At 47.6% G+C, this 13,044-nt stretch overlaps 1 protein-coding gene across 5 annotated transcripts in view; it reads right to left on the bottom strand.

Moving 5' to 3' along the window:
• The window catches only part of ANKRD11 (ankyrin repeat domain 11), a 217,959-nt gene that overhangs the window by 5,913 nt on the left and 199,002 nt on the right, over positions 1 to 13,044 (bottom strand). For 4 of the 5 annotated variants that reach the window (XM_034788312.1, XM_034788309.1, XM_034788310.1 and 1 more), the window contains 5 exons: positions 12,882 to 13,029; positions 5,331 to 12,013; positions 2,175 to 2,273; positions 1,918 to 2,061; positions 525 to 617 (listed from right to left, as the gene is read on the bottom strand). In XM_034788312.1, the coding sequence (XP_034644203.1) occupies positions 525 to 617; positions 1,918 to 2,061; positions 2,175 to 2,273; positions 5,331 to 12,013; positions 12,882 to 13,029 (7,167 nt within the window). The remainder of the gene's footprint in view (positions 1 to 524; positions 618 to 1,917; positions 2,062 to 2,174; positions 2,274 to 5,330; positions 12,014 to 12,881; positions 13,030 to 13,044) is intronic. The other variant, XM_034788311.1, reaches the window with a different exon arrangement.

Raw genomic sequence — 13,044 nt, 5'->3', positions numbered from 1 at the left:
GACCAAACAGCATGGAAAAGAGGAAACTGTGTGGCCTGAAGGAAGGAGCACAGGGCGGAGTCAGGAACTCTGCCAGTTCCGTCTGCCTCGTTTTCCCCATCTGCCTGTCCTTGCCTAGCTCGCAGCAGGGACTGCGCTCTGCAGGGCACTGGGAATGGGCGAGTGTACTGCAAGCTGTGGCATTTAGAACTGCTCACAACGCTGTCTCCCAGGGGCTCCTTGCCCGTAGCAGAGATTTCTGGAAAGCACAACCCCCCAGGGGCCCAGCAGCAGTGACTCTCGCAGGAGAGCAGGGTTTAGGGCCTTTGCATGGGGACAGCTGTAGGAATTGCAGACTGACTGACTGGAGCAGCAGCCACTGTCACAGGAGAGACTGGAACCCCACCCCCATTTCACCTTTCAAATGCCAAATCAAATATCCCAAGCAGGTGACAGATTAGCAACATCCGCTCCGGACTCCTGGAAATGCTGCAAACCCAGTGCACTGGAATCCCCAAGGGACAGCAGGGTCACGCAGCTCTCACCTTCATTCGATCATATTTGTCATCCACATCTTGTAACCAGGAAATAAACTGGCGAGCATTGAAACGATCTCTGACGGATTTGTTTTCATCTCCCTGCACAGGGAACAGCACAAAGGGGAATTACACAGTTAAAACGTATCAATAAAATAACGACCCTATCGGACAGGTGCAAACCCCTCCACTCCCCACACACACACAAACCCACCACACTCCTGGAAGAAAGAAGAGTGGTGGCTCTGAAGTAGCCAGAAGTGCACCAGCAGGGAGGAATAATGGGCTATGCAGCGCTGTGCTGCTTTCACAGCACGTTGTAGAGGTTTCAGCCTGAGTGGTGGATGCTATACACACAAGCCCCCTCCTTGCCTTCCCCACATGGAGCTGGAGCTGAGAATCTGTTCATACTAAACTCATTCAGTTCTTCCTTTGCGAACGGAACACCTGCAGCTCACCGAGTCCTTGAACTTGTGCCCCAGATCATAATGTCTTCTACATGGAGATTTCCATAATGTTTTTTTCTTTTTGTCCTGGGAAGTGCTGAGAGGTAAATCAGATGCATGGATCAATACGCTGGATCTCTAATGAATCCCACTATACTGTCTGCAGCACAGGAATCAGCTTCTGCAATGCAGCAGTGTGCTTTCTACAGAGATGACAGCTTTCTGGCAGGTTAGTGGTGCAGCTACAAAGCTTCTGGCCAGCAGGAGGTGCTAATGTAATCGCTCTATCCCACTTCAGCTAATTTTAAATTCTTATCAAGCTGAACAATAATACGGGCTGCTGAAGTCTGACTCATTTTCTATGCTAGTTCTTCTCAGCTTTCTCCAGCTCCACACTACGTGGAATCAAAGGAAAAAAGCCCATCTCTGTGGGCTGTGCAGTGCAGTTTTGCTTTTCAAAGCCAGTCTTCTCTAAGAAAGTCATTTCATAGATTTCTGTTCTCTGTGCAACACAACTGGGGATCGTGGAATAGCTGTACAGAACGTACCGAAATAAACCTCTCTCACGTGCAGATGGTTCTGCTCACAAGGAGAGGCAGAGGGGGCTTTGCAGCCTGCAGACAGATCAGGGGCCTTTGCTAGCTTTAAATAGGCATATAATGCTGGCTCCCGTATGTCATTCACAGACACATTTCTCTCCCCTCCCCCCCCCCCACTGGACAGCTGAACTTGTGACTTGGACCCTCTGGCAAACGAGTCAGATTAGTCAACAGCAGCACATGCTGTGAGATCTCCCACATCACACCAGTGCGTGGGGGAAGGGAGTTGTCGGTACCCGGGTGGGAAGCACATTAAGGCCTCCCTACACCCACCACTCTGAAAAGCACATCCCACGTGGGCAGCTGCACAAACGGACCTTCGAGACAGACTGAACCACTCTGAAGATGGCCACTGACCTGATTTTCTAGAGGCATGTTATAGACCTCGGAGTCCAGCAGCATGGTGCAAGCACTGAAGGGCACTGCCTGGTTAGCAATGGTCCTTGCTGCCCGACAGTGAACTCTCAAGATCTCCTGTTCGCATGAAACAATCAGCTTCTCCTGCGGAAAAAGGAGAAAGGAGTCCAGTGAGTGACGCGTGCCCGTCATTTCTCAAGCGAAGAAAGTTCAGCGCCATTCGCCCCCGAAGGAATCCCCCAGCGGCTCTCCGTTACCCGCTCTATGCTGTGCTGGAGTCGCAGCTTCCCCCTCACGGCTTCCTGCTGCTTGAAGAGTTCCTTCAGGGGCTCCGCGAGCGACGGAGGGGGGGCAATCTACAGACACACAGAAATGCACAAACCGTTACAAATGGGGACACCTGCTGGAGTCGCTCTGAGCAGCATGGAGCTGTGTTCCTAATGCTGCTGCTGCTGCTCGCCCTTTGAAATCGCTTTGGGGCTTGCGGTCCCTTTAGGAGCGGGGCCAGCGCTCTCAGCTTGGAGTGCAACTGTACATGATCGTCCTTAGGCTGATGATGTGTTGCCAGGGAGACGGCGCTCACGCCACCCAATGTACAGCTGTTCCAGTGTACTAGTGGAGGAAGCCTTCTCATGCAGGTGGGAGGCAAAGGACAATCCCCAACAGCTAGTGGGACCAGGCAGTGTGTGGGAAGGCAAAACGGGGGAAGAGGTTCTGTGTGCAGAGGTGTGCACGGCTCTTGCGGCTGGGGCGTCCATCGCAACATGCTTTAACCCACCCACCCCTTCAGGGCGTCACAAAGACACTTTGTGAAGCGCTCTGAGGTCATCTGATGAACCAACGGCATGAGCACATGTGAAGCATGTTGGGCAGCAGAGTCCCTGCTCATGGTGGGCAGCACACAGTGAGGCGTGTCCATATTTCAACACAACTTTGGGTTTGCAGTGTGCACAGGACAACACCGGTGTAGAGCAGAGTTTGGGCTGCAATCCTAGAGTCTTTTCCTGTTCACACTATGGGCCCAATCACACACAGAGAACACGGGGCCTTGTAGACTAGAAAGCTAGGTGGCAGCTGTTCTTTGGGACAAACAGGGTGTACTCGCCACCCATAATGGGCATGATTTCACAGCAGATAAGATGTGCATCAATTCAGGCCCTGATCCTGCATAAGAGGGATGCCGACAAACTTTTGTGCTGAGCCCTAGTGATTTCAACGGGGTGCCAGGCAGGTGCAGGTGCAGGCCCTTGGTTCTCATTCCTCACGTTCCTCATGGAATACGCCGGAGGAGAGAATTCAATTTCCCATGAACCAGGTAGAGCACTGCCAGACGTCTCCTGCCAGTTCACTTACTACTAGAACCACAACCGTCACATGGTAAGAATGTGGGACCATTTCCCAACAACATCCTTGGCGTGTTGTATTTCAGGCAGGGAAACGGTTTACACTCCCCAAAGGGAGGCCCAGTGTAATATTTTATTTCAATAAAGCTTATTCTAACGAAGTGAAAGGCTCCCAGCGCAGGCACTTGTACAGAATCCAGCAGTGCTCCGGGTAGAAAAGGAAGGTTCCACCAACGGTGGCATTCTCCATTAACTGCAGCAGGACACGGAATTTCACTCGTTAGTCAAATCCAGAACGACCTCCCCTGGAGGCTGGGAGCCAATATTTCCTCACTGGAAGGGTTAGTCTATTGCTGCATTTGCAGTGGCAAACTCCATCAGTGGAGCTGTCAGAGAAATAGCTGTTCCCATTGCCCAGGGGTCACCCCTATTGGCCAGTCACACATCGGAGCTTTGGTAAAAGAAAAGGCAGAAGTAAAGAGTAGCTATCTTCTGCTCAGGGCCGGCCATAGGGAAAATGGCACTGTGGGAGAACATGCATTTTGATGCCACTGGCCTCCATGGGTTCTCCACCCTCCCCTCCTCCCCAACCCCTGCCCCCTAACCCCTGCCCTGTGCCTCCTGTACCCCAACCGGTGCCCCCTCCTGAGCCCCTAACCCCTGCCCTGTGCCCCCTTCCCCCCAACCCCTGCCCCTCCTCCTGCCCCCTAACCCCTACACTGTGCCTCCTGCGCCCCATATCCCTGCACCCAACTGCTGCTCCCTCCTTAGCCCCTAACCCCTGCCCTGTGCCCCCCTTCACCCCAACCCCTGCCCCATCTCCTGTGCCCCTAACCTCTGCACCCCCTTCACTCCTACCTCCTGCACCTCCCTCCTGTGCCCCTAACCCCTACCCCGTGTCCCCTTCACCCCAACCACTGCCCCTCCTCCTGCGCCCCTAACCCCTGCATCCCCCTCCTGCACCCGCATGGGAAAACTGACCTAGATGCAGTGACAGACCAGCTGGCATTGCTGCTCGCTCCATTCCCCCACTGGACTGCTGCTCCTTTGCCCCACGCACCCCTAGGGAGCTGGGGGGGGGAGCGAGGAGCGACGCCAGGGCTCCCTCCCGTGTGTGCGTGTGTGTGGCGTGCACTGTCTCTTTAAGAAAGCACTCAGGATCAGGCATCTGCAGGCTTGTTCAGACATAAGCAGCTGCTGCTGGACCCAGAGAGGCAGCAGCACACACAGATTCCCCCTGTCCCGTCACCCCAGCTCAGGGGAGACCGGGTACACAGGTGGGGGAGGGGGACACCCCAATATCAGCCCCCACCCTTCGCACAGCAGACAGGAGGATGCTCCCAGTCCGGAGTGGCCAGGGGCTCCAGGGAGAAACGGGGCAGGGGGAACAAGAGCAGCAGCGGCTGCACAAGGCAATGGAGCGGGGGCGGGGTGTGTCTGTGGCTGGGCAGGACACCCCTGCTCTGGAGAAGTCACCTGGTTCGGCTTTTCATCCATCTGCCCCCCTCCAGATGCTGCTGCTCCACCAACCCAGCTGGCTCTCAGCAGGTCAGGCAGGAATCAGGCAAACCCTGCACAGGGCGCCCCCTTTGTCAGGCCGCCGCCCGTACCGCCCACTCGCAGGGACGGCCCTGCTCCTGCTTATGGTCTTACAGTTGCAATACCTAAGTAGTAGATAATGTTTTCGCCCCTCAGCTCGCAGAGAGCCGGTACTTATAAAAGCAGTTTTGCTTTCTGGCTTTCAAATCCATTGGCTTCGTCTGACCATAGTCTAAGGTTCCAAATCTTGAGTTCCTAAGCACCGTTTAAAAGTCTTGTCTACACAAATGCAGCAAAACCCATTTATAATACAGTTGTCCCTAAAGCAAAGCTCAATTTTGTAATGCTCAGTGTGTTCCAAAGGCATTCTAAAGCCAGGTACACAGCTGGGGTCCCATCTCGACTAGAACACAGAACTGTGCTTTGACTATGTTGGCGGACACCCAGGCTTGACTTGGCTATATCTGTAGCATTTCTGTTTTATTGTTTCATAAAGAGAATGGAGCCAAAAGAAACGTGAGGGTAACTCACCACTGGAATGTGAAGCTTGCTTAGTGGCTTGCCATCCAGCAGGTAGGACCCTGTATAGGTGACATATTCAGCGTAACACTGGGGAGCTTGGGGAGTGATGTAGCAGAGGATTTTCCGCTTCTCTTCAATCTTTTTCCTGATCTGAAGATACTCGAAGTACGGGTTTGATCTGTCACTGTGATAGGGCTCAATGTCGTCCAGTTTTATGGCATCTACAATCGCTGCCAGCGTTTGCTGTATCATCTCTCTCGTCTGCTGGGTGGACGTGTTAATCTGCTGCTGTAGCTGCTGGCTGGAACGCTGGAACCTGCGTTTACGTGGATGTTGGGCTTGAGCATCGTCTTCCTCGGTCACTCGCCCTTTTGCACGTGTGGCAGGTGCAGAAACCGGAGGGAACTCTTTCTCAGAAGGCGCAGTGTTCTGTTTGTTTTGATTGGCCAGCATTTGAGCCCGGTTCCTGGTAATTCGTTGTGGGATCTCTTCTATTTTGGGTGGTTTGGAAACTTCTGCTACTGGTTTTTGTACTGGCTCTATGGTGTCTACTGGAGTAGTCCCTTGGGGTGTGTCTGTCTGGGTGGAAGAGACTTGGCTCCCACTTCGTACTGCAGCAGTGTCTTGCACGATCCCACTCTCAGCAGTGTTCGCTTGTGCCAAGCTGCTTTGAGATCCACTCTCCGCTGCGGGCAATTCTTCATGGTTTGTTTCTGCCTCTTGTTTCTCTGGCTGAGCAAGCTCTATTGATGCAGTCTGTTGAAAACTCTGTGCCTCGGACTCGTCTAACCTTTTCTCTTCTGGTACATTCAATGCTTCCGAGGTAGCGTCTGGTGCAATCCCTTCCGATTTTTGTTCCTCAGACTGTGGCTCTGGTTCCACAGCCAGTAAGTTACTTGGCTGATTAAGCGGTAGCTCCTCCTGCTCCCTGGAAGCTGCGACAGACGCACTCACGTTTATGACTTCCGGGGCAGCTACTGAGCTTTCTTCAATCGGTGCCACTTCAGTCAGTTCAGCATCCGGAACATCTTTAGCTTGGAGCGGCAATTCCGGCAACGAGAAGGGACCAAGGTCTAAGTCATCTTCTGAGTTTGTGAATGGATCAGGCCACGTTACTGGCTCTTCCAGGTTTACAGGTGCAATGCTACTGTTTTCCAAGTAACTGTTTTCCAGAGTGTTAACACCCTCTGCCTGAGTTTCTGTTGGCCTGCAAGGGGGTTCTGAAGGCATCTCGGGAGTTTCTTCTGGAAGAGGCTTGCAGTTAGTGAAGAAAGTGTCTAGTCTAGTAGGGGACATGTAAGGAGCTTGCTCTTCTGCAGTTGCCATTTCTCCTGGAACTGCTTCTTCAGCATCTTCCTTTACTTCATCCAGCCCCGGTTCAGATACTGACAATGGATATGAAATAGGAGAAACGGGGTATGGAGAATCTGTAGAAATAAAGGGCACGGGTGCAGGATGTATTGGGTCCAGTGAACAGAATGGCTTAGGGGATTCAGGGAACCTCTGGGGAGATTTCATTAGAAGTTCCGATCCCACTGACCAGCTGACAGGGTGGTCAGATGGATTACCAATTAAGCTAGGAGGCATGGGAGGATCAGGGTTTCTGGAAGGAGGGTTATCCCAGTCCATATTGTTCTGCTCTGAAATACCTGAACTAAAATGGTTTTCTTCAATAGGTGGTAAAAAGGTAGACTCTGGTGGCAAAATAGAAGCAGTAGCTTGCTGCTCTTCTGTGGTATCCAAAGGCATGCCAAGATCAGGGGGAAGAGCACTTTCGACAGAAGGTGCAAGCAGCTCGTCTCTATGAGAGGGGGAGGATTTTGCTTGTAAACCAGAAAAGATGCTTTCAGATGATTGGACAACATTGCCAACAGGTGCACAATGCAAAGTTTCTACTTTAGGTGATGGAATTCCATAGTCAGATGAATAATACCCTGGAGACATACACTGAAACTTTTCTGGAGGAACAGAAGGAAGAGGGACTTTTTCCTCCATCAAATGCTGCACTGGAGAATCATAATTTGATGTTGCTGGGACACTTTGCTGCCTGAAAAACTTGTCTCCAGCACTGAACTCATCTTCAGGGACCCTTCTTATATCTACAGAGATTGAACGATAAAGGTTTGTGGAGGGTATCGTCCTTGTTGGAGTCTGACTTGGATTGTCAGGGAGTCCACTCGAAGCATTTGCATATCTGTCAAAAAAGGATGGAGAACATGCATTCATGGACATTGTGGATATGGGCAGAGAGTGCTGAGAGTCAGCACAATCAAACATCAAATCTGTGTAATCTTCATTGCTGCACGAAGGAGTTCTTGGTGTCTGCATAACTTCTTCATAGCTTGGACAAGAAACTACAGAAGCTGGAGCTGGAACACCTGTCGGCCTGTTCTGATCTGGCCTGGGAGAAGCAGGTAAAATTTCTTTCAGCTGAGGGCCAGTTATCCAGTCTTTTGAATCTGTCCCCACAGCAGGCTGTGGCTTATTATCTGGTGACAATATGGGAGTCAGGGGACCTAGTTCTTTGAGCTTTTTGTCCTTTAGCTGAGTATCTAGCGCTAGTGGTTTCTTTGTGGTCAAATCCAGACTCCTCTTACGCATCTCTTCAGAGGTTTTAATTTTATCTTTTAATTTGGGATCTCCAGATCTGTGCCTCATCTTCTCCATTTGCTTCATTCTCTCTTTGTGTCTTTTGTGGCGCTCCTCAATTTCCAGGTCTTTTTGGCTCAGCATCCTCTCAAAGCTGGTCATCATTAGATCACCATCACCCAGAAGCTTCTCTCTAGGCCTGTTATCTTTCTTGCTACCATCTTTGGACAATGTTATTTTATCATTTCCATTACTGATCTTTAGAGACTCTGTTTTGTCTTTCTCTTGGTTTTCCTTGAGTTTCTCCTTCAGTTTGGTTTCACTAAATTTGAGGTTCTCCTCCTTTGATTTATCTTTGAATGTGATAACTTGAGGGCTATCCTTGTCTTTAACCACAGACTTCGTCTCATCTTTGTGATGTTTAAAGAATCCATCTGTATGTTTGTCTCTATGCTTTTCCTTTTCATCCTTCCATTTTTCCTTGTGTTTTTCTCTCTTCTTCTTCTCTTTGACTGTGCTGATGGTACTGGAACCATAATTCTTTTCCTTTTCTGCCTTCTTTGAGAGCTCTCTCTCAGGATCATTTTTATCTTTCTTTTCAGAAAACAAATAGTCAATGTTTTTGTCCAGTTCTTCCTCAACCTCTGCTTTCATGCTGTAGGAAATGCCAAAAGTCTCCCCATCCACAGAGAATTCTTTTTCATACTGACTGGAATCTTTTCTGTTGCTGGAGTCTTTAAATTCATCCATTTTCTCTTTTTTCTCTGTTTTTTCCTTCTTTGCTTTCTCTTTCTCGTGACTTTTCTTTGATGAAGATGAGGAATGCCTGTGCCTCTCCTTCTCCTTGAGTTTGTCTTGCAAGCAGGGCAAAGGAAGAGAATCTTTATACTTTTCCTCAGAGGCATCCATAAGAGAATGGTTAGAAGACTCAAAGAGGTTGGTTAGTCCTGGTTCTTGTCCTCTGTCTGTGAAGCTATCAGAAGAAATCTCACTTATTTTATCATTGGAGTCATCTCTATATTCATTGAGGGCCTCCTCCTCCAATTTTTCCAACAGGCTCTTCTCTGTCTCTCCTCCTTTTGAAGACTTCTTTTCTTTGGAATGTTCTTTATCCATCTTTTCCTTATGCTTGTTTTTTACCTTCTCTTCGGCAGCATGCTTCTTTTCGCCCTTTTCAGGGAGCTTTTGCTTGTTTTTCTTTTCTTGGGTGGAGTCTACAGAGGTTCTGTCTTTCCTGTCTTTATACTTCTCAGCAGAATCTTTATCCTTCTTCTCTTTGTGTTTTTCAAAGAAACTTTTCTCTTTTTTCTCCTTCCCACCTTCTGCTAATCCTTTATCCTTTTTCTTCTCTTTAGAGTCTTTATCTTTCTGTTTCTCTCCTGAATGTTGCCTGTCAGAAGAGTACTTTCTGTGCTTGTCGGCAAGATAAAGTTCCTTTTCAGCAGCCATGCTATCATCTTTTTCTTGTAGACTGTCCATTCGATGCAATTCACTCCCAATGGCCTCACCAATTTTGAATCCGCTTAAGCTGTAGTCATCCTTCTCATCTTCGCTTTCATCTGTGAAGATATCTGCAATGCTGTACCAGCTTTTCTCTTTTCCTTTTTTCTCATCTCTTTTCTCAGAGAAGTCCTCTCTATCTCCAGAGAAGTTTTTCTCTTTCTTCTCTTTGATATAGTCAAAAGAAGTCTTCCTTTCTTTGTCTTTGTTATGCAGATCCTTGTATTTCTCCTTAGTATCTTTTTTCTCTTTAAAGCTTTTATCCAGTTCTTTGTCTTTCTGGTTTTTCTCAGCAACAACTTTTTCATTTTTCTCTTTATCTGCTTCTTTGGATTTCTCCTTATATTTTTCTGGTTTCAGTTTCTCTTTCTTGTCCTTATCAGGAGCATCTTTCTTCTCCTTATCTTTCCCTGAATGGTGCCTTTCCCCACTCTCCACATTTTTTCCACTGAATTCAGGGTCAGATTTCTCCTTGAATAATGTTTCACAACCATATTCTTTAAACTCATCTCGATAGGGCTCCTCTTGTTTAATTTTTATGTCCTTTCGGTCTTTACAGCTATCAGAGGAATCTTTTCTCTCTTTGTTGATTTCACCTGGATCTTTTTCCTTTCTCTCTTTAATGCTTTCTGCAGAATCTTTCCTTTTCTTGTCCTTTTCAGGCAGATAACTAGGAGTGACTTTATGCTTTTCAGTTTGGTCCTTTTTCTTCTCAGGATTTTTGTCAATGCTTTCTCTCTCTCTCTTTTTTAAGAATGTATCCTTTTCGTTGCGTTTTTCATTGTATTCTTTCTTTTCCTTTGTTTTATTCTCCTTTTTCTTGTCTTTAATGTCTATGATAAGTTTTGCCATGCCATCATTTTTAATCTCCCTGAAGTCTGTTACTGGAGAATCCCAGCTATCCTCGCCTTTGAAATCAAAGGACGAATCAGATGACAAATCAGAAAACCATCTCTCTTGCTGATCATCAGAAAGGCTGAATTTTGTGTCCTCGCTTTCCAGCAATTGGCTTTTGTTACTAAACTCATCAAATCCAGGCTCTTCTTTGTAAACTTTTTCTTTTTTACATTTTTCTTTCTCCTCTTTGAAGGTTTTTTCTTTCTCCGATTTAGTAATTTTTTCCTCCTTCAGATCATTCTTCTTTTCAGATTTTGATGGCTTGTCCTTTGATTTTTTCTTTCTCTCCTCCTTGTGTATTCTAGGTTTCTCCTCTTTGGGAGACTTCTCCTTTATGGGTTTCTCTTTACTCGACTTCTCCTCTCTGAAAAATTTGCTGATGTCTTTATTCCCCTCTTTGACTTTTTTTAATGATTTCTCTTCTTTGGAGGCTTTTCCAGTCTCATCTTTAAACAACCACTCCTTCTCCTCCGATTTACTTTTCAGTAGCTTTTCTTCCTTCTTACAGTGTTCTCTCTCATGTTTTAACACTTTTAATTTATTTTCACTTGGACTTTCAGTCTCTATCAAACCCTTGTCAGGCTTTTGCTTAGAGTCCTCATATTCAAAAGAAAAAGTTTTGATTATTTTAATGTCTTGGTTGACCGGGCATTGTCCCTTCTCTTTGTTTTTGTGTTTATGTTTCGTTTTATGCTTTTTAACAATCTTCCCCTCCTTATCCAGCTTTGGAATTGCTCCGTCCACATTGGCATGGAATGAATTCTTCTTCTCAGAGACAGTATTGTGAGAGTTATTTTTCTTTTTGTGCTCCTGCTTCTTTCTAACTGGCTTTAATGACTGTAAGCTCGAATCCTCCGACGTATAGTCTGACTCACTTGTCAGTCTCGTCCTGGTGGAGTCTGATAAGGAACTGACATCTGACCATGCCGGAGAAGATATGGTTTTCCAATTGTCTGTCCTCCAGTGCTTGGAGTGCTGGTCTGTAAGATTAGGGTTATGTTTCTGTGAAGCTAAACTCCCATGAGAAGAGGTGGAAGAGGCAGACAGAGAGTTGAACAAGGAGGATTCCTTTAGCACTAGCCTAGAGTCCTTTACACAGCTAGAGCTTTGCACAGAGTCTCTATCATCCTCCTCACTCTCCAAATTTTCACTCTCTGATTCAGAGGAACAAAATTTGTCATTTTTTTTGCCAAACCGAACCTCTTTGCTCTTTGTCTCCTTTTTCCGCTTCTTTTTCACTTTATTCTTCTCCTTCTGTTGCTTGGTATTGGAGGGTTCTCGAGTCTTGCTGCTGGGCAGTATCGAGTGAGTCGATAGTCTCAGCTTCTCGCCAGTCCCCACAGCTACACTGGTATCCTCTTCGTCCGACGTGTCTGACAGGATGCGATGGGCAGCTTTCTTTGGTGTAATTGTGTTATTTTTAGTATAGGTTTTTACTTCCATTTTGGGTATGGAAATAAAACTGTTTGCTTTAGTCTCTTTCCTGTAATCCTTCTTCAGCAAATGCTTGTCATCGACAGGCGGGACTCTGTCCTGCTCATCATCCTCATCAAATTCATATTCATCCTTTACCGGCGTGATTGTTTTGGGGGGCTCTTGACTCTTGGTCTTATGTTTCAAGCCTTTTTCAAACTCAGAGTCTGTGTTATTGCCATCGACGGAGCTGGAAGGTGCAAATGAAGGGGCGTCCTCCTCCTCCGAGCTCTCTGTGAGGAAAAAAGAGCACAAAGTGTTAGTCCTGTAGGTTGTTTTCAGGAGAAATATGCATTCTTCAGGCCTCCTCTGAAATCCCAAGCTAGCAGTCTCCTTTCCCACACATTGAACACAGCAGACATCTTGGCTGAGCCTAGAGTGAGCTTAACATTCCTTTGGAAAGAATACCCAAGGAGTTTTAAAACTATGCAGGATGCAATTGAAAATAACCCTTTGGGAACACTCGGCGTGAGCACAGTTCTAACACTGGACCCAACACCAGGATTCTCAGGGAGGAGCAGTGGCATGCAGCGCATCTCTTGAACGACCACTAAGAAGCTGCCCATCCAGTGCAGGCATTGAAGCTATTAGTCAGAACTTTATTACCTCCAAGCTAGACTACAGCCATTTAGTGGAGCACTGTCTGGAAGCTTCCATAAACGCAGAGAACAGCACCTTGCTTTCCCAGGGGTAGGCCGTAATGAACCCACAACAGGCGTGCGAGAATTTCTACACTTGCTTCCAGGTGCAAGTCAAAATGCTGGTGACAGTCTTTGAACCCTGGATGATATGGTACCCAGTTACCTGAGGCCTGGCCTCTCCTCCTAGATCCCCAGTTGTGGTAGGTGGAAACCTCTAGGATGCTTTTAGCTGTAGGCTCCTACGACCGAACTCTCCAGGATGAGCGGCAGAGCTCTCTGAGCAAAGGGTGGGTTTTCTAAGCATCTGAACATCTTGACTGTGGACTGACTTGGCTATTGCAGTAGCATGTAGGCGTTTTGGGGCTATTATAACTTCTGTGCATTTTACTGCTTTTGTGGTAGCAGGTTGCCACTATGGCGATAGCCCATATCCCAACACCCACACAGGTCAGCACCTCACCTGTTGAGCTCTCTTCACTAGACGGATAGGTGGTCTTTCCCAGGAGCAGATTCACCATTGTGGGGGAATTAGCGACTTTTAAAGGCGTCTCTCCCTTCCTGTTGCTTTGATGAGGGTTCCCTCCGTAATGTAACAACAATTTTACCACCTAAAAATGAGAAAA

This window comes from Trachemys scripta, chromosome 13 (genome assembly GCF_013100865.1).
Source record: "Trachemys scripta elegans isolate TJP31775 chromosome 13, CAS_Tse_1.0, whole genome shotgun sequence".
Lineage (NCBI taxonomy): Eukaryota > Metazoa > Chordata > Testudines > Emydidae > Trachemys > Trachemys scripta.
This window is presented reverse-complemented; position numbering and strand designations above follow the sequence as displayed.